Below are 26,423 nucleotides of genomic sequence, written 5' to 3'. Positions count from 1 at the left end.
GACAGTTCTCCTTGGCTGTTGTGCACCTGGGAAGAGCCCTAAGGGAAGCGATGTCTCTGGGAACGGCATTCTGGATGGGGAGCCGCAGGGATGCCATGCAAGGGTGCTTGCGTTCTCCCCACTCCTGGAGCACACTCTGGCCAGCGCTCTGTCAAGCCAGCGGAGTTCACTGGAGAGCAGATTCTAACAGGATAATCCATCCTGGGATTTCCCTATCGCAGGGACTGGCCACTTCTTTGCGTGTTGGGGACGCATGGCCCACTAGGTGTGAACCACCCATGAGTCAGGCCATGCCCGCAATGCCAGGGGAGCAGCAGCAGTTCTTCCTAAAGCTCAGCTCACTCCTTATCCAGTTTGGCTGGCAGTGACTCAGCTGGAGGCGTGGGGACTGCGAGTGTTGTTGAGATTAGGAGCAAGGAAACCTGGCGCCTTTCTGGTTCAACCAGACCGTCAAGGACTTGGGAAACTTTGAATGTCAACACAGGCTATAAGAACAGGAGCTGTCCTGGTGCTGGGACTTAGACCCACTGGAATCAACCAGTTTGGACACTGCAAGGACTTCAGAGCCAAGAAGCAAACAGGTATCAAGATCTTCCCTTCTGCAGTGAGGTCTCAGTGAAGGTTTACCCCAGGATTTGGGGAGCCCAGCTGACTTGTGCTTTTAGGGTTCGTATCACTGGGTCAGAGACAATTCACTCATCTACCTGTGCAGTGCATTCAGGACCCGAAGGATAGACTAGGGGCTCGTCTTATTGGTTATTGTCTGTCCATAGTTGTGCGGAATGATTGGGTCAAGACATGCTGCATGGGCGACCCAGAGCAGGGGGGGATCTCAGCATAGGGAGGAAGATTGAGTAAGCAGCCATGTGACTCCCAGGGGTTGCAATAACTGCCCAGGCTGCAGCAGGGACCACTGCTATAATAATAGTTTGCACATTTCAACAGGCACACGCTAGCCAGCAAGAGGCCAGCAGGTGCCTAGGTGATGCTGACCCCATTTTACAGCTCGGGTAACGAGGCCCAGCGAGGCCACGTGACTTGCTCAAGTCACCAGTGTGTCAGGCAGAGCCAAGGGTAGAAGCCAAAAGAATGGCTTTCCTTCTGCGGACAACGGCCCATGTCTGGTGACTGGCAGCCCTCTCTGGGCTTGGAGACAAGACTGAGAGTCAGGAGGGTCCAGGGAGGGTGAGTTCTGGAGATAGCCTCCAACTTTGTCAGGGTACCACGGGGATGTTCTGGGGCAATATGGCTGGATAGTCCCAGAGAGCCTGTGCGCCTCTCCTTCCTTTCTGCAAGGAAACATGGGGAGTCAGGCAGCTCTAACCTGATTTGCTTCCTGCCTGCAAACAAGGTGTGGAAAAGTCCTGTGTGTTTGTCAAGCTGGTAGGGCGTGGTATGAGGCAAAGCCCTCTGACATTGCTGGAAGGCAAGTGGGCTTTCTGCTCCTCGTGGGAAAGACGCTCTCTCTGGAAGCACAACAAAGCATCGTGAGTACAAGCTACGATTATTATTAAGACTGGGCAGTTGCTTCAGAGGGTTCCTTATGGGGCAGTAATTCTAGAGGGGATGTGATTTTCCAGTTTAGGTTTTTTCCAGTCTTGGCTAGAGTCATTGGAGAAGGAATCCAGCCATTGACTCCACTCTAGCTGGTCTCTTCCTAGCGAGGCAGGACCAGGTGCATGCTGGTGTCCGTATTATCAGACGTGTGCAGTAGCTAAGCCAAGTCTTGTGTGGGGCAGGAGGTGAGATTTGCCAAGTGAGATTTGCCAGGAGATTTGAAAAGGCTGCGGGCTGCAGGAATCTTGGCACGACCGGTGCTGCTTTCTGCCAACAGGGAAGTGGGCATTCACAATCTAGGGGTCAAATCTTGGGGAACCGCTCCCACTGACATCAAACCAAGAGATGAGTCAATGACAAAACTCGCACTGACATCAGTGGGGCCCGGACGTCAGCCTCTGGGGTTCGCATGTGAGTGGTTATTATTCCTTCAAATATTTAAAATCCTACTCGAGGTGCCTTCCCAAGCAGCATGTCCCCCGCCAGAGCCGGGGACCACACCAGTAGGTACCTAGTCCTGGTATCTCTTGCTGTAGTGCTCTCTAGCTGAAGTATTTCTGGGGTTCCTTTTCCCAGACACATAGGCACCACGGCCCAGGTCCTCAGAGATCCTCAGCACCTAACTTGCACTGATTTCCATGGAAGTCAGCAGCCTAAATACCTTTGAGGATCTGACCAAAGCCCATTGCCTCCCATGGATGTCTTCTCAGTGATTCCAGTGGGCCACCTGCACGGTCACTAGCTGGCATTAAGTTGCTCCGAGAGGTGACGGCTCCTGATCCCCCTATGTCCAGTGGCTCTTCCCTTCCCCTCTCATTCACTTGGCAGGTATCTAGTTTGCTCTGTGCAAGCCAGGAAGGGAAGTTGCTCTGTGTGTGACACAGTTAGCAAAAGGGAAGGCCGCCCCCAGGATTTTCCCCAGTCTCCTCTCTTTCCTTTGGCTTACACATCTTTTGGCCCCAGGGTTCATGGGGCTGGAATTGTTCAGTGTGAATTAACTGACTTTGAGTTTAGCCCTTTGCTCTGTCTACGAGTTGCTTGTCCCCAGCTCCGGATTTGTGTCGATACATTTATTGGGCACAAGTGTTGGCTGAGCAGCTGATGTGACTCCACTGAACCTACGATTGGTCCCAAGCTGGTCACCTAGGCCACATCTATATTGGAACAAAAAGACACACAGCTTGGCCCTCCCTGGCCCAGGTCAGCTGATTTGGGCTCGTGGGACTTAGGCAACAGGACTAAAAACTGAGCTCTGGGACCCTCCCATGTCATGGGGTCCCAAAGCCCGGGCTCCAGCCCAAGCCTGAACGTCTACATGGCAGTTTTACAGCCCTGCAACCCGAGCCTGAGTCAGATGACCTGGACCAGCCATGGTGGTTTAGCTGCTGTGTAGATGTACCCTTAGGGCCATGTCAGTGGCTATTAGCCAGGCTGGGTAGGGATGGTGTCACTAGCCTTTGTTTGCCAGAAGCTGGGAATGGGCGACAGGGGATGGATCACTTGATGATTCCCTGTTCTGTTCATTCCCTCTGGGGCACCTGGCATTGGCCACTGTCAGCAGACAGGAGACTGGGCTGGATGGACCTTGGGTCTGACCCAGTCTGGCCATTCTTATGTTCTTATGATCCTTTGAAGTGCTGGAAGAGGGACCTGGGGGACATTGTGGACAGCGTGATGGAGACTCTGCTCAAAGCACAAGTGCGTTCGCAAACATGGCCGAGGTGTTAGGGTTCCTGAGGAACAGGACAGGGAATAATATTGAGAATATTCTAGAGTAACAGCCGTGTTAGTCTGTATTCGCAAAAAGAAAAGGAGTACTTGTGGCACCTTAGAGACTAACCAATTTATTTGAGCATAAGCTTTCGTGAGCTACAGCTCGCTTCATCAGACGCATAAAGTGGAAAATACAGTGAGGAGATTTATATACACACAGACCATGAAAAAATAAGTGTTTATCATACACTTTGTAAAGAGAGTGATCACTTAAGATGAGCTATTACCAGCAGGAGAGTGGGGTGGGGGGAGTAAAAACCTTTTGAAGTGATAATCAAGGTGGGCCATTTCCAGGAGTTAAAAAGAACGTCTGAGGAACAGTGGGGGTGGGAAGGGAAGGAATAAACAAAGGGAAATAGTTTTACTTTGCATAATGACTCAACCACTCCCAGTCTCTATTCAAGCCTAAGTTAATTGTATCAAATTTGCAAATTAATTCCAATTCAGCAGTCTCTCGTTGGAGTCTGTTTTTGAAGTTTTTTTGTTGAAGAATAGTCACTTTTAGGTCAGAAATCAAGTGACCAGAGAGATTGAAGTGTTCTCCGACTGGTTTATGAATGTTATAATTCTTGACATCTGATTTGTGTCTAGAGACTGTCCAGTTTGACCAATGTACATGGCAGAGGGGCATTGCTGGCACATGATGGCATATATCACATTGGTGGATGTGCAGGTGAACGAGCCTCTGATGGTGTGGCTGATGTGATTAGGCCCTATGATGGTGTCCCCTGAATAGATATGTGGACACAGTTGGCAACGGGCTTTGTTGCAAGGATAGGTTCCTGGGTTAGTGGTTCTGTTGTGTGGTGTGTGGTTGCTGGTGAGTATTTGCTTCAGGTTGGGGGGCTGTCTGTAGGCAAGGACTGGCCTGTCTCCCAAGATTTGTGAGAGTGATGGGTCGTCCTTCAGGATAGGTTGTAGATCCTTGATGATGTGTTGGAGAGGTTTTAGTTGGGGGCTGAAGGTGACGGCTAGTGGCGTTCTGTTATTTTCTTTGTTGGGCCTGTCCTGTAGTAGGTGATTTCTGGGTACTCTTCTGGCTCTGTCAATCTGTTTCTTCACTTCAGCAGGTGGGTATTGTAGTTGTAAGAATGCTTGATAGAGATCTTGTAGGTGTTTGTCTCTGTCTGAGGGGTTGGAGCAAATGCGGTTGTATCGCAGAGCTTGGCTGTAGATGATGGATCGTGTGGTGTGGTCAGGGTGAAAGCTGGAGGCATGTAGGTAGGAATAGCGGTCAGTAGGTTTCCGGTATAGGGTGGTGTTTATGTGACCATCGCTTATTAGCACCGTAGTGTCCAGGAAGTGGATCTCTTATGTGGACTGGTCCAGGCTGAGGTTGATGGTGGGATGGAAATTGTTGAAATCATGGTGGAATTCCTCAAGGGCTTCTTTTCCATGGGTCCAGATGATGAAGAAGTCATCAATATAGCGCAAGTAGAGAAGGGGCGTTAGGGGACGAGAGCTGAGGAAGCGTTGTTCTAAGTCAGCCATAAAAATGTTGGCATACTGTGGGGCCATGCGGGTACCCATAGCAATGCCGCTGATCTGAAGGTATACATTGTCCCCAAATGTGAAATAGTTGTAGGTGAGGACAAAGTCACAAAGTTCAGCCACCAGGTTAGCCGTGACATTATCAGGGATACTGTTCCTGACGGCTTGTAGTCCATCTTTGAGTGGAATGTTGGTGTAGAGGGCTTCTACATCCATAGTGGCCAGGATGGTGTTTTTGGGAAGATCACCGATGGATTGTAGTTTCCTCAGGAAGTCAGTGGTGTCTCAAAGATAGCTGGGAGTGCTGGTAGGGTAGGGCCTGAGGAGGGAGTCTACATAGCGAGACAATCCTGCTGTCAGGGTGCCAATGCCTGAGATGATGGGGCACCCAGGATTTCCAGGTTTATGGATCTTGGGTAGCAGATAGATACCCCAGGTCAGGGTTCCAGGGGTGTGTCTGTGCGGATTTGTTCCTATGCTTTTTCAGGGAATTTCTTGACAATTAACTTAGGCTTGAATAGAGACTGGGAGTGGTTGAGTCATTATACAAAGTAAAACTATTTCCTCTTGTTTATTCCCCCACACACACACTGTTCCTCAGACGTTCTTGTTAACTCCTGGAAATGTGCTGGAAATGGCCCACCTTGATTATAACTTCAAAAGGTTTTCTCTCCCCCCACCCCACTCTCCCGCTGGTAATAGCTCATCTTAAGTGATCACTCTCCTTACAATGTGTATGATAAACACCCATTTTTTCATGGTCTGTGTGTATATAAATCTCCTCACTGTATTTTCCACTTTATGCATCTGATGAAGTGAGCTGTAGCTCACGAAAGCTCATGCTCAAATAAATTGGTTAGTCTCTAAAGTGTCACAAGTCCCTCCTGTTCTTTTTGAGAATATTCTATTGTCTCTTCCACACAATGACACCCCATGGCACACAGGAGAGTGCAGAACTGGAGGGGTCCAGAGAAGGGTCTGGAGACTCTCCTCTGAAGAGAGATGGAACCAATTGGGGTCGCTGCCTTGGAGAGCAGACGAGTGAAAGGGGAAGGATTGTAGAATGATAGAAATGTAGGGCTGGAGGAACCTCCAGAGGTCATCTCGGCTCTGCCTCATGCTGAGTTGAGGCAGGATTAGGTGCACCTAGACCACCTCTGAGAGGGGTTTGTCTAACCTATTCCAAAAAAAACTTCCAGGTGCTTCCATGACCTCCCTGGATAACCTGGTCCAGTGTGCACCTCTCCTTAGAGTTAGAAGTTCTTCCTACTATTGAACCTAACCTGCAACCTAAACTGATTCCTTCTTCTCCTGCCCTCGGTGAACTTGCTGAAGAATTGATCACTGTCCCCTTTAAACGTCTATAAAATAATAAATGGCCTAGAGAAGGGAGATCGGAGGCATCTGTTCTCCCACTCCTGTAATACTTGAACAAGGGGACAGCCTATGACGTTAAAAGGTAGGAAATTCAGAACTGATAGAAGGAAACACCTTTTCACACAGTGTGAGAGGAGATTGTGGAACTCACTGTCACAGAGAGCCATTGAGGCCAAGAATTTAGCAAGAATCACAACGGGATTGGACATTTCATGGATAACAAGAATATCCAGGATTAGCACAGAATAGCGGAAGGGCTATTAAACCTCCTGCTATTAGAGACTAGGATGAGACCCACCAAAATTGTAGATTCTTTGGAGCAGGGACTGTCGTTTTGTTCTGTATTTGTCCTGGGGTGTCCCAGAAACGTTTCACACGGCATGCACAACTGAACCCCCGAGCATCGCCCCCCACCCCAGGGCTCCCCACCTGCCCTCTCCCAGCCCGCTCCCTCACATGGGCACTCAATGCAGCTCCCCATACTTGAAGCAGGTCTTGATGCGGTGGCTGAGTGAGACCTGCAGGTGGAGCAGAGGGGATGGGGCTGCAGTAGGTGGAGTGAGGCTGGGCAGGCCCCTGGCAGGGAGCCCTGGTGCAGGAGTCAGCCCCCCAGTAGGGGTGAGGAGACGCAGCCTTGGTGGACCCACCAACAGCTCCGTCATGACAAGGGGACGGAAGGGCCCAAACTGAGTGAGTGGCATTACAATCTGGTGCATGGAGAGCTCAGCACTGCTCAGGTTTGGGCTATGGCCCCATCCTGGAGGGGCTGCAGGGCCAAATGTGAGCGGGCAGTGGGGCAGCAAAGGCTGCTTCTCCTCGCCGCTGCTATGGGGCCAGCTCCTGTACCAGGCTTCCCCCACCAGGGGTCTGCCCAGCCACCCCCGTAACATGCATGTGGACGTCACTGGTTTGTACAGCACCTGGCACAAGGGGGTCCTGGTCCAGGCCTGGGCTCCTAGGCGCTATGGTAATACAGATAATAATACATTCTAATAGGTAGGGGCAGAGTATCCCCCATCCGCCACCTTCCTCTGCAGCGTCAGGTACTGCCCCATTAGAGTCACTGCGCTAGATGGACCTGGGGGTGATCCAGCCTGGCCATTCCCAGGGATTGTGCCATGGGATTGTTCGCTCCCGGCGTGTGAGCCCTCATCCTGGTCACATGATGTCAGCTCTGCCGCCTGCCTGAGAGAGTGGTTGTTTTTAGGCAGGAGAGTGATTAAGAACTAGCAAACAGTGAGCAATGAACCCCCAACACCTGCATGACTCCTCGCCCAGCCTGTGTGGAGTCTGTGTTCATGCAAAGAGCAGCTGCTTCCCCAGCAGCTTGTGTGAGAAAAAAAACCTTTGCAAACAGGGGCGTGGATGGAAATAAGCGAATCAATCAGCCGGGCCTTTCTCTTGGTTTCCCCTTTGAGTCACCGTGTGGGGAAAGGACGGGGTTTCGATGGCAGGCCGCAGGAACAGCATCTTAGCGTCACGGGCAGTGCGAAAACCGGCTCTGTTGCAAGTATCAGTAACAGTGGGAAGCACAAAAGACAAAAAGTTTTCCTGCCGAGTCATCAGAGGGGCAAGCCCAGCTGGCCCCGTTACATCACAGCATGTCCTCTCCAGCCAGCGACCATATAAAATGCGGGGTCGTGCCTTGGGTTTATCCCCAGGTGCGCACTTGGAGTGACGGGTCTCATCAGGAGCTGAGGTACTGGCTAGGGCTGTATTCATGGGTCCCCAGGCTGCCTTCACCGTTCCAGGCTTGCCAAGCAGCTCCGTGGGGAGAGAGAAAAGCGGTTTCCCTGTGACGTGGCTCTTGCGGCAAAGGACCGGCCCAAAGTCAGGCTTTAGAGCTGAGCTGGGAACCCAGCCCCGGGAACCCAGCGCCAGGCCTGTAGCTTGCCCACGGGAAGCTCTGTGATGGGTCCTGGGAGCGCTGCACCATCACATGCTGCTAGCCCTGTACCTTTGTCTCCCTGCTCCAGGTGGTGAAGAGGATCCCAGCTCCGGGCCTAGAGGATGGTTTGGGCATTTGTCTTTGTTCTGCTGGGCGCTTGCTCTCGGGCGGAGGGAACCAATGCCGGCCTGAAAGGCAGAGTAACGCAGAAGGGCCTGGAGTACGGTCTGTGGCTTTGCATAATTATTACCCTGTTTGTTTTTCACCGGAACTGTGCCCTGTGCTCCCAGCCTGGGGCTTCCTTGTACAGAGACATCCCCAGGGCCCTGCTCTCCCTCTGAGCCAGAAACAGGGCCTGGCATCTGTCCCTTGGGATCCACGCTCTGGGAGCAGCCTCACCACTCCCTGCAGCATGTGCTGTATTAACCGAGGGGGATGACCTAACTCTGCCAGCCTGGGGAATGTTCCCAGAGCGCTCCTTCCCCTGCATGCTGTGGGGCAGCGTGGAGGGAGGATGTGTGACTGTCACCTCCTTCCTGTTCCCACAGCCCCTAGCTGCTCTCTGCAGTGCCCTGCCGTGACCCCAGCCTGCTCCCCGTGGGCCCTGCCGTGACCCCAGCCTGCTCCCCGTGGGCCCTGCCGTGACCCCAGCCTGCTCTCTGATTCAAGGTCAGCAGTTCGGCCTGGAGCTGGTGAAGTCCCTGCTGAAGAGGGAGCATGTCCCGGATCTGAATGGTTCATACAACATCCCTCTCATTGGGGACGTGGGCTATTCCGTGTCCAGGTAAGAGCGCGTCTCCTTCTCCCTGGTGCTGGGGCCAGGAACGCACTCATTGCCTCCCCCACACAGAGTCAGTGGGGCTTGCAGGCCCTCTGCACTGGACACCTTGGGCTCGTCCCTGGGACTCCTGGGTTCTTTGATGAGAGTTGCTCGGGGCTGGGCACGGGCTACGTGAGCTGGTTTAGCGCTGCAGGAGCTCCCACTCCACACATCTGCCCATCCGTATGGGATGAGAGAACGCTCTCCCACCATGGCCCCGACCCCCCAGGAGACAGGGGTGCAGCCATGAGGGAGGACGGGGATCTCAGTGGCGGGGTGTTCCCTCCCTTCCGTGCCACGGATCCCATCGGGACTGGCTTCCTCAGCGGCAGGGTCAGAGCCGGCTTGAGTTGAGCCAGCACCACGGTACTGAGGTAGGGTGGCCTAGCAGTGCAGGCACCAGCCGGGGACCCGGGTTCAATTCCCTGCTCCACCCCAGGCTCCCTTGGGCCACATGCATTATGTAAGGGAACTGTTGGGCCCGCACTGAAACTCAGTGCCGGTTTTTTGGTTGGTCCTCTCCCAGGGCCAAAAGAAACAGGGAGGGCCAATGGGAAATCAGGACTCTGAGACTGGCAGTCTGCAGGGCCAATGGGGAGAGGCCAATGATCCAGGTCAGGCTGATTGACAGGGCAGGCAGGCCAATGAGGAAGTCAGGAGGCCAGGGTCCCATGTAAGGTGGAGCGGGCGGGGCCAGAGGGGCAGAGCTAAGGGGAGAGCAGGAGCCCGTCTGGGCTGGGAGCAGGGCCAGAGTCGGGGCCGGGGCCGGGGCCAGAGGAGCAGCCCCAGGAGCTGAGCTGGAGCCAGCGTGTGAATGGGGCTGGGCTCGGCGCCGGGGCCGGGCACATGAGCGGCTGGGGAGTCCAGGGGCCCCGGGCCCCAGACCCAGCGCAGGGAGGCCCGAGGCCTTGCAGGCCAGGCTGGGAGGGGCTCGTGACCCCCATGTCCCTGCGCTCCCGAGACGGCCAGGGGCGGGGTGAAATGAACTCTGCGGTGAGCAGTGGGGCAGGGAAGCAATCAGTGCAGAGACAGTGCCCCGGAGTGGGGACACCCTAGCCCCTGCCCTACGTGCCCACGACAAGACTGCAGGCCCAGCCCCCCAGGAATCCTGGGCCCAGCCGTGTCAGGGTTAGGAGGACTCTGCCACATAGGAGAGTGGACGGGGGGCCCTTGAGGTCAGGCAGGCCGCTGGGTAAAGGGAGTGGGAGCGAGGACTCAGATCTTTTGCTAGCCCATTTCACCGGGGTCGTGTATAAACCAGGAAAGTTCCCCACAATAGCGGGACGATTCCCCCTCTTACAGTTAGATGGTGAGGTGCCCAGATGCTATGGTGATGGGTATTTTAGCTGGCTAGACTCTCCCTGCCGACCATCTCTGTCACATCTCACCTCCAGCTCAATGTCTCTGGCCCCAGGACAGGTGCTGGGGCTCTGAGCCATGAGCTGCTTGATAGGACCTGTAACCTTGGCCTCCAAGAACAGGCAGATGTTCTGCCCTCTGGATAGTGCCCACTGTGACTCAACTGCTGTGACTCCAGACTGCACCCGAGTGGCCAGGGCAGGAGCTCGATGCACCGAGCTGTTGTAGGCACATTAGTGTGACGAAGTGGGCCTGTTCTTAATGTTTCCTCCGAATATTGTGGGGGTGCCTCAATTTCCCCTTGTGACGAAGTGAGACTCTTCTTAATGTATCCTCTGAATAGTGTGGGGGTGCCTCAGTTTCCCCTAGGCAGTTCTTAAGTATCTAGAGGGTGGGGTAAGGGTGTATGATCATTGCAGAGCCCTAGAGGGCCGGTGTGTGCAGGAGTCTGGACACAGGGAATGGCCGACACCCTGTTTCCTGGCAACTGATGGCCTGGGCCCTTCCCCCCTGCCAGGTGAGAGCTAAAGGGTTGGAGAACAAAGGAATCAGGTGACCACCTGGCCCGGGAAAGGGACAAAGCCTAGAGGAGGAGGGGCTGGAGAGAGTTTCAGTTTGGGGCTGGCTGGGACATGGAGTGAAGTGCAGATGTGGTTGTCTGGCTCACTGCCCCCAAAATGGACCCAGCTGAGGGGTCCCGTTCTCTGCACCTGCAAGCTCTGTTTTAGACCATGTTCCTGTCGTCTAATAAACCTTCTGTTTTACGGGCTGGCTGAGAGTCACGTCTGAATGCGAAATTGGGGGGCAGGACCCTCTGGCTTCCCCAGGAGCCCCGCCTGAGCGGACTCGCTGTGGGAAGCGCACGGAGGGGCAGAGGATGCTGAATGCTCCGAGGTCAGACCCAGGAAGGTGGAAGCTGTGTGAGCTGTGTGTCCTGAAGACAGGCTGCTCACAGAAAGGCGACTGCCCCAGAGTCCTGACTGGCTTCATAGGGAGCAGTTCCAGAGCATCACCCAGGGACTCCGTGACAACTGGTGGCAGCGGTGGGATGTACTGCACCCCGTGGATGGCGCTTCCTGCAGTAAGTGACTGGGGAGCAGTAACACGAAGGGGGATCGCCGAGGACATGGCCTGCTGAAGGCTTAGAGAGGAGCGGTTTCGGGGGGCGGTTAACCCCTGGGAGTGTGTGACCAGCGAGAAGGACTGTGCAGTAATGGGGTCCCCCTGGGGACTGCAGTGAGCAGTCTCAGGGGAGGAGGAGCCTGCAGCTTGGCGCGGGGAGAGAGAAGGACTTTTGCAGTAACAGGGTTCCCCTGGGGATTGCAGCGACCAGTCCAAGGGGCGGAGGAGTCTGCAGCTCGACCCTGGCAAAGAGGTGGTGACCTTGAGAAGGGCTGGCACACTAGGGGTTCTCCCTGGAAACCGTGGGGAGCTGAGAACACAAGGGCCTGTGAGTCCACAACAACTTGGGAGGAGCGGAGTGATGGCCTGTCCCCGTCTCCTTAAGAAGGACATTGTAACCCTGTGCAAAAAGAGAGGGTTGAGCGTTGGAAAGTTCACCAAAGCAGAGTTAATTGTGCAGCTGGAGGAGGATGACCGCTCTAAGGAACAGATTCCTGACCCCAAATGGGGCTATCGCAGGATCTGGGAGCAGCTGGAGTGGGAGCCAGGCATCGCCAAGACTCCTGTCCCCGACCAGACGGGGCTCTTCATGATCGGGTTCCCCATCGGGGGATCGAGACGGACAGGATTGGAGCTGAGTCCGAGAGAGCAAGAGGACTGTGAGAGACAGCGAGAGCCCGAGAAAGAGCTGCAGAAGCAGCAGCAGCATGAACTGGCGGTGGGGGAGCAGAGAGGCCTAGGGGACCTCCCCGGGGTGAGTGGGGATAGAGCCCGGGGGGCCAGTTCCACAGGGAACCTCGAGACTAAATTGCTGCCCCTAGTTAAGGAGGGGGGGGGTGGATGCCCACCTCACTGCCTTTGAGCAGGCTGGCGATTTGAACCAAGGGGACCCTGCGGAAAAGCTCCGGTGTCTAGCTCCCTTGCTGGGTCCCAAGGCCACAGACTCCATCAGCCAGATGGGTGGGGAGGTGGACACGCTCCCACTCCTGACCCCAACCTATATGTCTGTGTGGAGTTTCCTGGGGCCAGGCCCCTCGGACCCCCAGTGGGAGTAGAAGGTGATAGTCAATGGGGAGACATTCCTGGGGTGGCGAGATCCTGGGACAGAGAGAACTGGTGTCAGGCCCTGGGTGGTGCAGCCTCAGATGCTGAGGGGCTGGGTGAGCTGGGTGAGGGTCCCAGGGACGAAGCCCCTCGCCCTGCCTATGGCCCAGATCCCTGTGCAGACCCAGGAGGAGTGGGGCTGGCTGGTTGTTGGGGTTCTCCAGGATATCAGCTGTGAGACCCTGTTGTGGGGTGACTGTGTCTCTTTGGGACACGATCCAGGCCCTGTTCCTGTAACTGCCAAGGGTTTGAATTTGAATCCAGGGAACCAATCGGCGGAGAGGGAAATGGTCAGTGAAAATGCAAGATGACCTGGCTGGCAGCAGGGAGGAGCCGCTAGGCTCAGGCTACCTGCCTGCCTGTAACCAGACCCCTGGGGCTGGGTGGGACAGAGGGGGCTCCCTGCCCCCTTGCACACCAGAGTGGGGACTCTCGCTGGCTCTGATACATTGAGGAAAGCAGTGGCCTGCTCCCACTGGGACAGCAAGGGCAGTGCTGAGCACAGTGGGAGCTGAGACCCCAGCTGAGTGGGGGGAGACACAGGCAGGGCACGGGATCTGTGGGGAGTGGCAAGGTGCTTGGTAAGGAAAGTTTGGATGAGCCTAGGCAGCCTTGTGATCTGATGGCTGTGTCCAATCAGCAGGGTGGGAAGGCGAGGAGAGTGGAAGATGAGAGTCCCTGGACCTTACCTGTTAGCTGGGTGGAGAATTGGGACAGTGAAGGAAATGGGTCTCTGTCTGTCAGGGGTATTGACTTGCCTATGGAGGGAGCTACCCTGATCTCCAAGCAGTTGTCTGTGACCAGCCTTGTGTGCTGGGACAAAGGGAATGAGATCCCAACCTGTGTGTCTGGTAAAGGAGAAAGTGTGTCCGGCTCTTCTTGGTCTGGGGAGCAGACAGAAGGGGCCTTTCAGCTTGTGATGGTTGAGGGTCGTGCAGTTGTCTAAGAGCTGGTTCTGGATTCAGCTAAAGCCCAGGAAGGGAAGGGTCCTAAGTTTGTGTCTGCTCGGGAGAATGGCCCTGTAACTAGGTCGCATCCAGTTAGGGTCTATGTAAAATCCCCGAGACCAGACAATTCTGGTGCTTGTATTTTGCCTGTTGCTAGTGTGTTGTTGGAAAGGGTGGAGCAACTTTGTCTAATCAGGGTGAGATCCTAGCCAGGGCACAAGGAGAGCATGAAGGTGTGTGATTGTGTTACCTACTGAGGGTGTGGAAACCTGTAGCAAGGAGGAAAAGATTCCTGAACTTGTGTGTGGCAAAGGGAAGGAGAATGCTTCTAACCTTTTATCTAGGAAGTCTGTAAGTTTGCCTGAAAGGGGATTGTGTAGGAATCCGCCTGATGGGCCAGAGGTGATTCTGGATGTAAGGGAGACCCAGAAAGAGTCTGTTGTTGCTCAGGAAAGTGTTCCCCTAGAGCAAGCCCTAGGTAAAGAGGGTAAGAGCAGAATTTCTGTGAGGGGTGAATTGTTGCATAGAAAAGCCCTAGGGAAAGGAATCCTCATGGAGTCTTTGCAAGCAGTTTACTGCAACTGAAGGGTGTGAAAATGATTTAATCAAGAAAGTTTCAGTTCCTAACAGCCAGAAATTTTCTGTTGTGAATGGATCCACTGACTTTCCTGTTGAAAGATCCAGTGTGGAGAGCTTTGAGAAGGTCTCAGATGGAGTGAAAGCTGTTAAGAAAGGTATACCGTCCTATAACCAAGTGGCTGTGTTTGGCCAGCTTGTTGGGGAGACAAGGTTGTGGAGAAAGGGATGTCTCCATTCTAGTTCTGTAAGTGAACAGTATGTGGCCCAGGTCAAGATGGGGGCCCTTAACCAAGAGAGCCCGAATTGCAGCCCTCCAGACTGGAGCTCTGGGAGAAAACCCAATCCCAGTTTGACCCCCTGGGGTTTTGGGGTGGCCAAAGGGCATGGGCTGCAGAAACCTTCCCACATGCAGCCTGCTAGTGCTATCGACCACCCCCGACCTAAGGGAGGGCGTGAAACTGGAAGGGCCTGGTGTAACTCCTACCAAGGAATGGGAGAGATGCTGGGGCATCCATGGGAACATTGGTGGCTTCGAACTTCCCCAGGTCACCGGGTAAAGTGACCCCGCTCAGTTCGATCTCGAAGGGGGGAGAGATGTGACGAAGTGGGCCTGTTCTTAATGTTTCCTCCGAATATTGTGGGGGTGCCTCAGTTTCCCCTTGTGACGAAGTGGGACTCTTCTTAATGTTTCCTCTGAATAGTGTGGGGGTGCCTCAGTTTCCCCTAGGCAGTTCTTAAGTATCTAGGTGGTGGGGTAAGGGTGTATGATCATTGCAGAGCCCTAGAGGGCCGGTGTGTGCAGGAGTCTGGACACAGAGAATGGCCGACACCCTGTTTCCTGGCAACTGATGGCCTGGGCCCTTCCCCCCTGCCAGGTGAGAGCTAAAGGGTTGGAGAACAAAGGAATCAGGTGACCACCTGGCCCGGGAAAGGGACAAAGCCCAGAGGAGGAGGGGCTGGAGGGAGTTTCAGTTTGGGGCTGGCTGGGACATGGAGTGAAGGGCAGATGTGGTTGTCTGGCTCACTGCCCCCAAAATGAACCCAGCTGAGGGGTCCCGTTCTCTGCACCTGCAAGCTCTGTTTTAGACCATGTTCCTGTCGTCTAATAAACCTTCTGTTTTACTGGCTGGCTGAGAGTCACATCTGACTGCGAAGTTGGGGGGCAGGACCCTCTGGCTTCCCCAGGACCCCGCCTGAGCGGACTCGCTGTGGGAAGCGCACGGAGGGGCAGAGGATGCTGAATGCTCCGAGGTCAGACCCAGGAAGGTGGAAGCTGTGTGAGCTTTGTGTCCTGAAGACAGGCTGCTCACAGAAAGGCGACTGCCCCAGAGTCCTGACTGGCTTCATGGGGAGCAGTTCCAGAGCATCGCCCAGGGACTCCGTGACAATTAGAAATTAGGCGCCTTGAGTGTTTTTCTTGAACTCCTCCACTAACAAGTCCTCTCAAAGCCCCATTCCCCTCGCACCTTGCCCACTCAGGCTGTTCCCCATCCCCGTGTTCCCTCTGTGAGTGCCTCTTATCTCCTCTTAGCCACACGCTCCTTTCCACTGCATAGGTGATACCAAAGGACCTGCTTCCTTGTCTCACACCCCACCCAGAGAGCTCTGCCCCGACTTGCTCTAACACACACACACACAGATCTGACCTGCTTTCTCTCTCTCGCCCACACTCCCAGGATGAGCAACTGCAATAAATGTCCCTTTCCCCATGTTGCTAAAACCAGTGCTGCTCCCCGAGTGTTCGCACTGGTGAGGAACGGGGGGACATTCAGTCAAGCTCAGGGCGTGCTTTTCCAGGATTCAGCACCCAACATGCCAAGTTGTCCTGAAAATTGTGGCCAAACACCCACCCACCCGCATGCAGACACACACAGACGCCCCCCCCCCCCCTTCCCAGACACACACTCGCAGTTCTGGTCAGTTTCTCTAGAACCCAGCAGCCAGAGAGGCTGTGAAGAGAGCAGCCCCAGGAGTCCGTCTCCCAGCCACGAGGTTCCTGGAAGTTCCCGAGGTCCCCATGACAAGCTGTTACTGGGGTGTTTGGGGGAGTGTATGGCCTTCGGGCAGTCAGGCTGATGGGTGTCTTTCTGCTGCTTCGCAGGATCCAGATTCAAGAGCTGCAGCTGAATGAGTCGGTCGTAAGCTTCTCCGAGGGGACAGGTGTGAGGCTCGTGGTCAGCAATGCCCACATGCAGCTCAGCGGTGTCTGGCGAGTGAAAGTTCTGTTCATGTAAGGGTTAATCTGCCGCTGGTGCCGTGATGTGTGGCCACTGGGAGCCCTCCATAGCCCCAGGCACAACGGGGACCCCACCCCCACATTCCCCTCAGCTCCCCAGACTCCCATCAAGGGCCAGAGCCAGTTCAGATGCCATGTGCTATTCTCCACCACAGTCAGAGCGGGGTCAGCTCCACTGAGCGGGGGCTCTGGGGCGCGCACCTGCAGAGGTGACTTCCCCAGCCTGACCGTGGCCTTGCGGGAAGGGCAGTGGGGCTGATGCTGGCACTACGGATGCTGACACAAGGTCTGGACAGGGGCCAGTTTTACTCAGGGGAGCAGTCAGACAGGGCCCCGCTTTGCTGCTGCTGTCTCCAGTGCCGCCCTGCGGTGCAACCCCAAGAGGGTGACGTTGAGCCCCCTTCCTGCCTGTGCTGAGAGCACTGATCCCCCACCTGTGGGGCACAGCTCCTGCAATGGTTACCAGCTCCTCAGCCCCCCCACAGTGGTTTGCATTGGTTGCAGGCCCCAAGCCCTGCAGGGCCCTCATTTCCTAGCTCGGTCAATGGGTCTAAAAGGGTGTGTGAGTTCCTTTGCTAAAGGGACCAAGGGAAGGGAGCCCCAGATGCCGTCTCCTTTGCGGACATATTGCTCCCCAGGGGCCATCGGTGACGCAGCCTGGGGGGTGTTCCTGCTACCTGAGCCTTGGTGCAGGAGCATAGCAGGAAGGGAGGGAAAGGAGCAAGAGGGAACCTCCCCTCATTCATCTCCTCCCACCATGCCCTGGCTCCCCTCCGTGGCTGCACAGATACCTGGGGAAGGGGGGGCAGATTGGGAGGCACTGCTCTGGGGTGATGGAGCAGAAGGCAGGGAAAGGAGGTGACGACTCCGTGCGGGGGTAGTGGCACATTCTGGGCAAGGGGTGCTGAGTGCGGTTCGTAGGGGGGCAGGTGCCCCATAGGACCCACCAGCACAGCTGGCAGCCTTGAGCAGAAGCCAAGGACCGGATGGGTCGTGGGGGTACCGCTCCCCCAACCCCTGGAGGAAGTCATAGAATCATAGAATATCAGGATTGGAAGGGACCTCAGGAGGTCATCTAGTCCAACCCCCTGCTCAAAGCAGGGCCAATCCCCAATTTTTGCCCCAGATCCCTAAATGGCCCCCTCAAGGATTGAACTCACAACCCTGGGTTTAGCAGGCCAATGCTCAAACCACTGAGCCATCCCTCCCTGCCTGTGCAGGGCAGTGTGGGAAGCTGGCGCTGCCCCTGCTCTGTCCCTCTGCAGGTACAGCTCTGACTCCGCTCTCCAGTGCCGTCTCCCTGGGGCTCTCACCCCTGCCTCTGGGCCCGTAGCTAGGGCAGACCGAGCTCCGCTAGCCGGCAGGTGCTGAACTGCCTTGTGCTTTCCTCCCTTCCCAGACCCGACAGCGGCTCCTTTGACCTTAGCGTGAGGGACCTGTCCCTCTCCGCCGAGCTCGGGGTGAGCAGGGATGACAGTGGCCGTCCCCAGGTGTGGAGCACCAACTGCCACTCCAGCATCGGGAGGCTGGAGGTGAAGTTCCATGATGGAGCCAGGTGAGTTCTGGCTTTCTGAGGCCCTGCTACATCCCTTATCCCCCAAGCTGGGCTCAGCTAGGCTGCTTATGCTGTCAGCCCCCTTACAGGGGGGCACTCTTGGTGGCGGGGGGCCTGCGCTCTGCACATCACGCCCTCTCTATCCCACAGAGCCCAGGCCTTCTCACTATCTGCACCTGGTGTAGAAAGCACCATGCTGAGGCTTGGACTTCAGGGCTGGCTGGGAGATGGGGGCAGGTTTGGAGCAGACTTTTCAGAGGATCAGGTCATGTCTGTGGTTTTATTCCTCTAGGTCAGGGTGTCAGAGTCACTCTGCCGTGGGGGGTCAATCTACCTTTTTACTTATAGTCTGTGGCCAGGCTGATGACTTATGGGGCACGTCCGTCCATCCCCACAGATCTCCCATTGGCCAATTGCAGAGTCGCACAAAGAGGGAGGTTACAATATGGCCCTTCTTTACTAACTGAACTTTGACTTGGCCAAGTCACTCTTGTCTTCAGCCTCAGGCCTTGGGGAAAAGCGATGCAGGTCTCTGCAGGGCTGGTGTGCAGCCTGCCTGTTTGCTTGGCCACTGCCACATGCAGTTACCCAGTCAGAAATTGTGCAAACCAGGCAGACAGAGACACACCTAGGTCACTGAAAATCGGGGTCTTGGTGAGCCAGCGCCATAGGTATAAATGTCAGTATCCCCGGAGATGAATGGGGGCAGGTCATGTCCCCTAGAGCTGTGGTTTCAGGCTGTCTGCAGACTCAGGAAGATGGCACGGCAAGTTCTTGCAGTCAATAGTGAATGGAGGGCGGTGGAGTTTCATCCCAGGCTTTGAAGAGGTTGTCTGTTCAGAGTGGGATTTTCCAGTGCTTTGAGTGCTGCCTTAGACAGCCCTGGGAGTGTTACGGAGCTGGGCCAGCGCGGAGTGCTTCGGGAGCTCCCACCCATAGCTATGTGCTAAGCACTGACTCTTCTCCTTCTCTCTCCCCACAGCTGGCTTTACAATCTGTTCACGGGGGCTCTCCAGGCACCCCTGCGGTATGAAGTAAATAGGCAGGTGAGTGTTTACCCTGCTGATAGCAGCTCCCCGGCCCTGTCTGCCAGGACTCGGGAGTTAGGAGGAGGGTGAGTTTGGCTAATGCTGAACAAGAGTCTTCCTTCCTGGCCTCTCCCACCAGGCACTAAACTCATTCGCTCATTGCCACTAGGGGAGCTGCTGAGTACAAGGTCCTTGTGGTGTGAGCCCTCCAAACACGGGTTATCAGCAGGGCTTGCTTCTACATCTTCAGCACAGCTCCACAGACCTTTCTCGCTTGAGCTAACTCCACTCACTGGCAGCAGTGGTAGGCTGTTATCCACTAGTGGATCAGGCCACTAGAGGGAGATGTTGGCCAGTGTTGTTACACTTAGCCTTATTGTACCAGTGCTGGTCACTTCAGGTCTCCTGCTTAATGTACCTGGTACATGGGGTGAAATATGGTCCCACTACCATCCCTGCCCCTGTGTGTCATGCTGGACACCTCTTCGTCCTGGGGCAGTGGAGAGCAGCTCCTGGGTGGGGATTGTATCAGTGTTTCTATTTGAAACCCAGCTGAGAAACCCAAGGCCATTCTGTTCAGAGGAGAGTTCTAAGCCTGAGGAAGTGACAAGGAAAGGAAGGAAGGAAATTAGACAGGAGGTGACTAAAGTATCCACAAACCCTCCCCATTCACCTTATGGCTGATCCTGAACAGCTCCTCCATGCCCCCACAAGAACTCCCAGCCTGTTCTTTCCTCTGGGAAAGGGTTTCTGAACCTGTAACATTCTCTTCTTCCATCCAGCTCTGCCCTGAGCTCGGGAAAGGGATCAGTGATCTGGAGCGAGTCCTGAAGACCATGCAAGGTAAGAACTGGGATCCATGGAGACCTGTAGCAACATGGGGGGCAGATGGGATGAGTTATCTGAAAGCCTGAGAATTGGGGCAAATATCAGGGAATACTTAGGTGTGGAATCAGGGTGTGAGGCAGCAGGACGGCTGAATCTGGGCCGAAACCTAGACTTTATCCAGGATGCGAATTCAACTCAGCTGGTGATTAAGAAGAAATGAAAAAAGACAGGCTGGTCCCCCAGCTTTTTCTGGGGGGCATTGGGGTTGACTCAGACGAGCTGTCTGGATGTTATCGACTTGGGAGGGGATGGGGGGACTCACTGGTTTGGATTGTGCTGCAGTGTTCCTCTGTCTGTGGCTTCTCTGCAGTCTCAGCCCAGCTCGACCCCTTTGCTGTAATTGACTACTCCTTGGTCAACAAGCCAGTGATTGCCAGGGATCATGGAGACATGGACCTGAAGGTAAAGCAGCCGGGCAGGGCACCAGACCCCCTTCGGGAAGGAGGTGGACTTCCCAGAACATTGTGGGTGTCTTCTGGCCCGGATCTGCTGGGAGCAGGACACCTGCCAAGCAGGAAAACGACGGCCTGGGCAGAGAGCAGCCGCGACATTTGTAAAGGGAAAATCTGCTCTTCAGGGGCAAAGTGGGAAAATCGAAATCTATGACTCTTCTGCTGGCATGTGCTGTCTACGCAGAGTGCAGTCCCGGTGGTTGGGCACTGCACCTCTCTCTAGGTGTGGGGGAAGCAGAGCTGCCAGTGTGACTTGCCCCTCCATGGACCCGCACCTACCCCTGAACCCAGTCAGGTTTGGTTGCTCACCATTAGGGCTGATTGCCTGTCTCTGGAGTGATGGAGCCTGCAGCTTCCTGCTTTTCTCAGGCCCCCTGTGACATCTCAGGCTAGAGGGACATTAGATCATTGGCTCTCACCTCCTGTCTGGCCAGGCCAGAGAGTGCCCCCGTCCCCCTTGCACTGAGCCTAATGACTTGTGTTGGGCTAAAGCAGATCTGCTGTTCTGCAGACCGCCCTAGCACGTGCTGGCAGAGCCGGACACATGAGGCTGAGTCCCAAATCCACTCTATTGGCCAGCAGTTGCTGTGATTCTCTCCTGTGCAGCCCACCCAGACCCGGGCCTGACCCAGCAGTCGCCCCATCCCCCGGGGAGTGGTGCGTAACATGTCCTTTCTCCATCCCCGCAGGGCGAGTTCTATGGCGTGGGCAAGCACACAGAGAGCCCCTTTTCCCCTGCCCCTTTCCTGCTGCCCGACGAGGGTGACCACATGCTGCTCCTTGGCCTCTCCGAGTTTTCGGCCAACTCGGCTGCATTCGTCTACTTCACGGCAGGGGCCTTGCGAAAAAACTTCAGGGACGACATGGTACGGCACTGGGACAGCCAGCGATGTAGGACGTGGGAGGGGCCACTCTGCTTTCTGGGCTGGAGCAGAGGGGAGCTCTCTCCTCTCCCTGATTTGGCTAAGCAGCTCCCAGGACATCTCCCCCTTCCTCCATGACTGGTGCGGTGAACACTCCCCCTGCTCTTTCAGCCCCAGAATAGGGTGACGCTCAGGAGCCTGTGGGCCCTGTGCAGCCCCCCGGGAGACCTGACCTTTCCCGATAGCTGCATCCAGTTGCTGCAGGGGATTTTGCTATATGATTTCAGTGCTGTCTGGAGGGGAGGCTGTTTATCTACAGAGCAGGTACGGCACCAAGCCAACGTGCCCCAGCGCTGCCCACAAGGGGACAGCACCTGTCCAGATTTTCCCAGGATCGTCCCTCGTTTGAGGTCGCTGACCTGCGAGAGCTGTATGGGTGCTCAGCGCAGGCTGTCAGCTGGCAGGTTTATGGGCTCAGGATCATCCCGCATGTCCTGGGTTTTTGCATCTCAGAGGTGGCGGCCCTAGGGGAGTGAGAGCAGAGCAGCTCCGAGCAGAAGGCCGCCCAGCCCACTGGCAGCCTCCCTGGCCTGTCCCGGGTGGCATTTGCTCAGGCACTGGGACGTGCTCTCCCAGCAACCCGGTGTCTCATGTGTTTGTGTTGCAGATCCCGAAGCGCTCCCCCATCCGGCTGAACACAGGGAGCATGGGGCTGTTCTTCCCAGAGGTGAGTCAGCTGGGGCAGCCACTTTGCCCTCACCGCTGCGCCTGGCACAGGGGCAAACGCATCCCCACTAACTGAATCTGATCCCTGCCCATGAAGTTCAGATCCCTGCCCACGAAGGAAGACGGGAAGGGGATCACGTGCCCATGGACGAGGGTCGGGGTCATGCAGTCCCAGAGGGTGTGGGTTAGGGGTCAGGGAACAGGGCCATGTACACACAGGGTTTGTGTCGCCCTCTGTACATATGGGGGGATGGGGCAAGGTTGCGGGGCCGGGGGGAGGATGGTAGCCCATGCCCCAGGCGGCGGGATGTCTCTCTGGCTCGGGGCTGAGCACTGGCTGTTTCTGTCCGTCTCACGGGCCGCTCTGTTGCTCTCCCTGGCTCAGCTGAAGAAGCTCTACCCTGACATGCCCATGGAGCTGCACCTGTCTGCCCGCAAGCAGCCACTGCTGACCTGCCACCCAGACAGCCTGGCCCTGGCCCTGTTTGGTGCAGCCGAGGCCTTTGTCGTCCTGCCAAACGCCACCCTGGCCTCGGCCTTCCTGCTGGACCTGGTAAGCACTGGGCACACCCCTGGGCCGCTGCTGTGCCCACTCACCTGGCATCCTGGATCCTTCTCTCCTAGGGGCCCAGGTGCATTGGTGCAGGGCTGGCATGGCCCCAGCTCTCTGGCTTGAGGGTTGTAGGGTGTTGGGGGAGGGCTGGTGTCCCGCGCTCTGGAGCTGGGATTCTGGGGGGTGGGGGAGAGGGGCATGGATATTGTGGGACCTCCGGGGCCACATTTTAGCTGCTGTTGCTGATAACAAGAATCGTCTCACTTTGTTGGCAGGATGCCAGCCTGGCGGGGCAGCTGCATCTCGACTCAGCCAAGGTCGGGGGCTCCGTGGCTCTAACTAAGTGAGTCTGGGGCTTGTCTGGAGCCTCCCCTCCCCTTCCCACAAATGTCCCAGCCAGGTGCCCACGCCCATGAGAGGTTATATCCCCTGGAGTTTATAACCCAGTCCTGGCCCCTCTCTGGGATTTACATCCCAGCTGGACACCCCACCTCCAGGGGCTTATATCTCAGCCCTGGGGATCCCCTTCCAGCTGGGAGCCCCACTCTACCCCCACTCCTCCCAGGACTGATAGCCATCCAGCGAGAAACCCAACTCAGAGCCCTCCCAGCAGCGCTGCATCTCCTGAGCTCAGCCTCCCCTTCGGTGCCCTAGCTCCATGGGACACTGTGAGCCACTACCGCTGTGGGGAGACCCCGCTCAGCTCTGACCTTTGTCTCTGTGTCTCCAACAGCTTCAGCATGTCTGTGGTGCGGTCCCACATAGGCTCGGTCCAGGTGAGCCATGCCAGCGGCAGGGCTGGGAGGGCGGCAGGGAAGGGCAGGACAAGGAGGTTTCCAGGGGCCTAAATCCTCAAGGGCGCCTCACATTGTGCACAGCCCTTGCTCAGGCAAAGCTGCCCCGGCACTGGAAGGGGAGACTGGCCTGAGGACCGCGGAGCGCTGAGCTCTGAGCTCTGACTGCAAGTGTCAGATAACAGCTGCCAAGCAGATCCCAGGCAGCAGTGCAGCCAGAGTGCGATGCACTGGGCGTGTGGACCACCAACAGACCCTGGTCGTCAGCTAGAAGCAGGAGCCTCTTCTGCATGAGCTAAGAGCCCTATGGCCCTCAGCTAAGGCTGCCGTAGATTAATTAATCTCCACGTGGTCTTGGTGCCGCTCGATGGGACCGAACACCACACCCAGGAAGTGTGTGAGTTACACTTGTGCACACAGGATACACACACATGCACACTTGAAGCCTGTCACTCACATTTGCATGACACCCACTCCCACATACACTCATCCACAGCCTGTCACCCTCCCTCCTACAGTCGCTTTCACTCACATACAGTCTCTCCTTTCCCGTGTTCCCACACTTACCCTCGCACCATCAGCACCCCACGCCTGGCCCTTGCACACACAGCTCCTCCCCTGCACTGCCCAGCTGGGTCACATGGTGTCCCCCCAGCACATAGACAGCTCCTGTGCCCCCTGGTCCACACAGACTGAGGAGCAGAGGGCACGGCCCCGCCGGCCCCAGGGAGCCAGGCTCTGCCCCGCGCCCCGCACGGCCCCGCCGGCCCCAGGGAGCCAGGCTCTGCCCCGCGCCCCGCACGGCCCCGCCGGCCCCAGGGAGCCAGGCTCTGCCCCGCGCCCCGCACGGCCCCGCCGGCCCCAGGGAGCCAGGCTCTGCCCCGCGCCCCGCACGGCCCCGCCGGCCCCAGGGAGCCAGGCTCTGCCCCGCGCCCCGCACGGCCCCGCCGGCCCCAGGGAGCCAGGCTCTGCCCCATACCAGCTCTCACCAGCTGGCTTTGTGTTCTGCAGGTGAAGACTCTGGAGACCCTGCTGAAGCTTGCGCTGCGGATGGTTGCATTGCCAATGGCAAACAGTAAGTCCTGCCGCATTTCCCCACCCCGTTTCCTTGCTCTCGGGGTAGCAGTCCCCATCCTGGCCACCCTCGGGCTCTGGGTCCTCCCCCCTAACCAGGGCTCCTTTCGTCTCCCCAGAGAAGCTGAAGAAAGGATTCCCCCTGCCCAGCGTCTATAATGTCAGCCTGGTGAATCCCCGTGTCAAAATCAACCAGGTAGGGATCAGCCATGGCCTTGGCTCCATGTCGTACCCAGTGTCTGCACTGGGAACCCCCAAGCCCTTGTCCAGGGGTACCTTTTCAGACTGCACAGGGGAGGGGGAGCATCTTTGACCGTGATTCCAGGGGCTACCTGAAAACTCTAGTATTTTTTGGCAGACAACTTAGCAATTATCTGGCAGAGCACTGTTTCTAATTCCTATATAAAAGAAAGAAAAATAAATAAATATTAGCCCCACTCACCTCTAATACCAACATGTTCTGACATCTTGTGGCAAGTCACTTAAGGGATACTGGTTAGGTTTAAAATTTTAATGTATATTCTTACTTTGTTACTAACTCTGCAGGGACAGAGACCCCATCAGGACTCCTGGGTTCTACCTCAGCTCTGGGAGGGGAGTGGGGTCTAGTGAGTTACAGCAGGGGGAAGATACATCTGGGTTCTATATAAGAACATCAGAATGGCCAGACTGGGTCAGACCAAAGGTCCATCTAGCCCAGTATCCTGTCTTCTGATAGTGGCCAGTGCCAGGTGCCCCAGAGGGAATGAACGGAACAGGAAGTCACCAAGTGACCCATCCCCTGTCCCCCATTCCCAGCTTCTGGCAGACAGAGGCAAGGGTCACGCAGAGCATGATGTTGGATCCCTGCCCACCCTGGCTAATAGCCATTGATGCCTGTCCTCCAGGAACGTATCTAGGTCTTATTGGGAAACAATGGTATAGTTTTGGCCTTCACAACATCCCCTGGCAAAGAATTCTATCAGTTGACTGTGAAGACATACTTCCTTTTGTTTGTTTTAAATCTGCTGCCTGTTATTTTCATTGGGTGACCCCTGGTTCTTGTGTTATGTGAAGGAGTAAATAACACTTCCTTATTTACTTTCTCCACACCAGGCATGATTTTGTTAGACCTCTATCATATCCCCCTTAGTTGTCTCTTTTCCAAGCTGAAAAGTCCCCGTCTTACTAATCGCTCCTCATACGCGTACCATACCCCTAATCTGTTCTGTTGCTCTTCTCTGTACCTTTTCCAAATCCAGTGTATCTTTTTTGAGATGCGGCGACCACATCTGCACGCAGTATTCCAGATGTGGGTGTACCTCTCTCCATTCTCCCCATTTATTCCTATCTTTTGTTTCCTGTTTTAACTCGAGTGCCTGGCAGTGCTTTCAGGATCATCTAATGATCCTTAATTTAATTTAATGACAAGCCTTTTGTAATCTTAATCACCCTGCCTCTGTTTGTAAACAAACTCCCTGCTCCAAAGGCAGAGGCTGGCAGCAGCACAGAACTCATCACATGGCCGTTCCGAGGTCCGGCTGGGGTTACAATGTGTGCTGTGAGCAGACCTCAGGTACAAAACTCGGGGGGAAGGAACTAGCGCTCCTCTGCCCCCCCAAATGGTGCCCCTGGCCTTGGGTCTTGCAGGGGCCTTGCTCACACCTACCCCAGCAGCGACCCCTGCTGGGGGGTCTGTGAGCCCATATGGCCAGTGCTCCTACACCAGCCGTGAAACAACCCCACAGCGCTGTCATGAAACACGGACGGACTCTCATCCTGCCATTTTGTCTTCCCAGGGGTTTGTGTTGGTAGCTACAGATGTGCAGTACAAGGCTTGAGCTGCCGGGGCTGGGTAGCCCCCCTTGGAGAGAGCCGCTGCCCAACAGGAGAACGTGCAACCCCCCATGGCTCCCCTCGCCCCCTGCATCCTGCTGCTGCCGACCCTGGAGCTGGCCTGGAGACCAGGGCCAGAGGGGGGGATTTTGTGTCACTTTAAGTAAAACTGAATTTTTGATGCACTCAGTCTTGTCATGTTAAAGCCTCCCCTCTGACCCTCCCCCTCCAGCAGTCCCCAATTTGCTCCAGATCTTCCCCTCCCCACAGAGACGTTCCAGTCCCCCTAGCCCTGAGCCCGCATCTCTGATCCGCCTGCTGTCTGGAGGGGACGGGGAGAGACAGCTTTAAGCCCCCTTTGCACCTCCCTGTTCTGGGGCTGGCCCCTACACAGGGCAGCCCCTGGGCTGCTCTAACTCACG

General features: G+C 55.9%; 1 protein-coding gene across 1 annotated transcript; it reads left to right on the top strand.

Moving 5' to 3' along the window:
• The first annotated feature begins 495 nt into the window (after positions 1-495).
• On the top strand, positions 496-26,175 carry LOC311529792 (bactericidal permeability-increasing protein-like). Its single transcript, XM_084646009.1, has 16 exons — positions 496-581; positions 8,175-8,311; positions 8,756-8,870; positions 16,119-16,247; positions 17,653-17,808; positions 18,791-18,854; positions 19,619-19,679; positions 20,035-20,126; positions 20,866-21,042; positions 21,707-21,766; positions 22,151-22,318; positions 22,594-22,661; positions 23,052-23,094; positions 24,124-24,187; positions 24,306-24,382; positions 25,965-26,175. The coding sequence occupies exons 2-16, from the start codon at positions 8,209-8,211 to the stop codon at positions 26,004-26,006; spliced, it is 1,419 nt and encodes a 472-aa protein (XP_084502135.1). The 5' UTR covers positions 496-581; positions 8,175-8,208; the 3' UTR covers positions 26,007-26,175.
• The last annotated feature ends 248 nt before the right edge of the window (positions 26,176-26,423 follow it).

This window comes from Lepidochelys olivacea, assembly GCF_965140295.1.
Source record: "Lepidochelys olivacea isolate rLepOli2 genome assembly, chromosome: 13".
Classification (NCBI taxonomy): Eukaryota; Metazoa; Chordata; order Testudines; family Cheloniidae; genus Lepidochelys; species Lepidochelys olivacea.
This window is presented reverse-complemented; position numbering and strand designations above follow the sequence as displayed.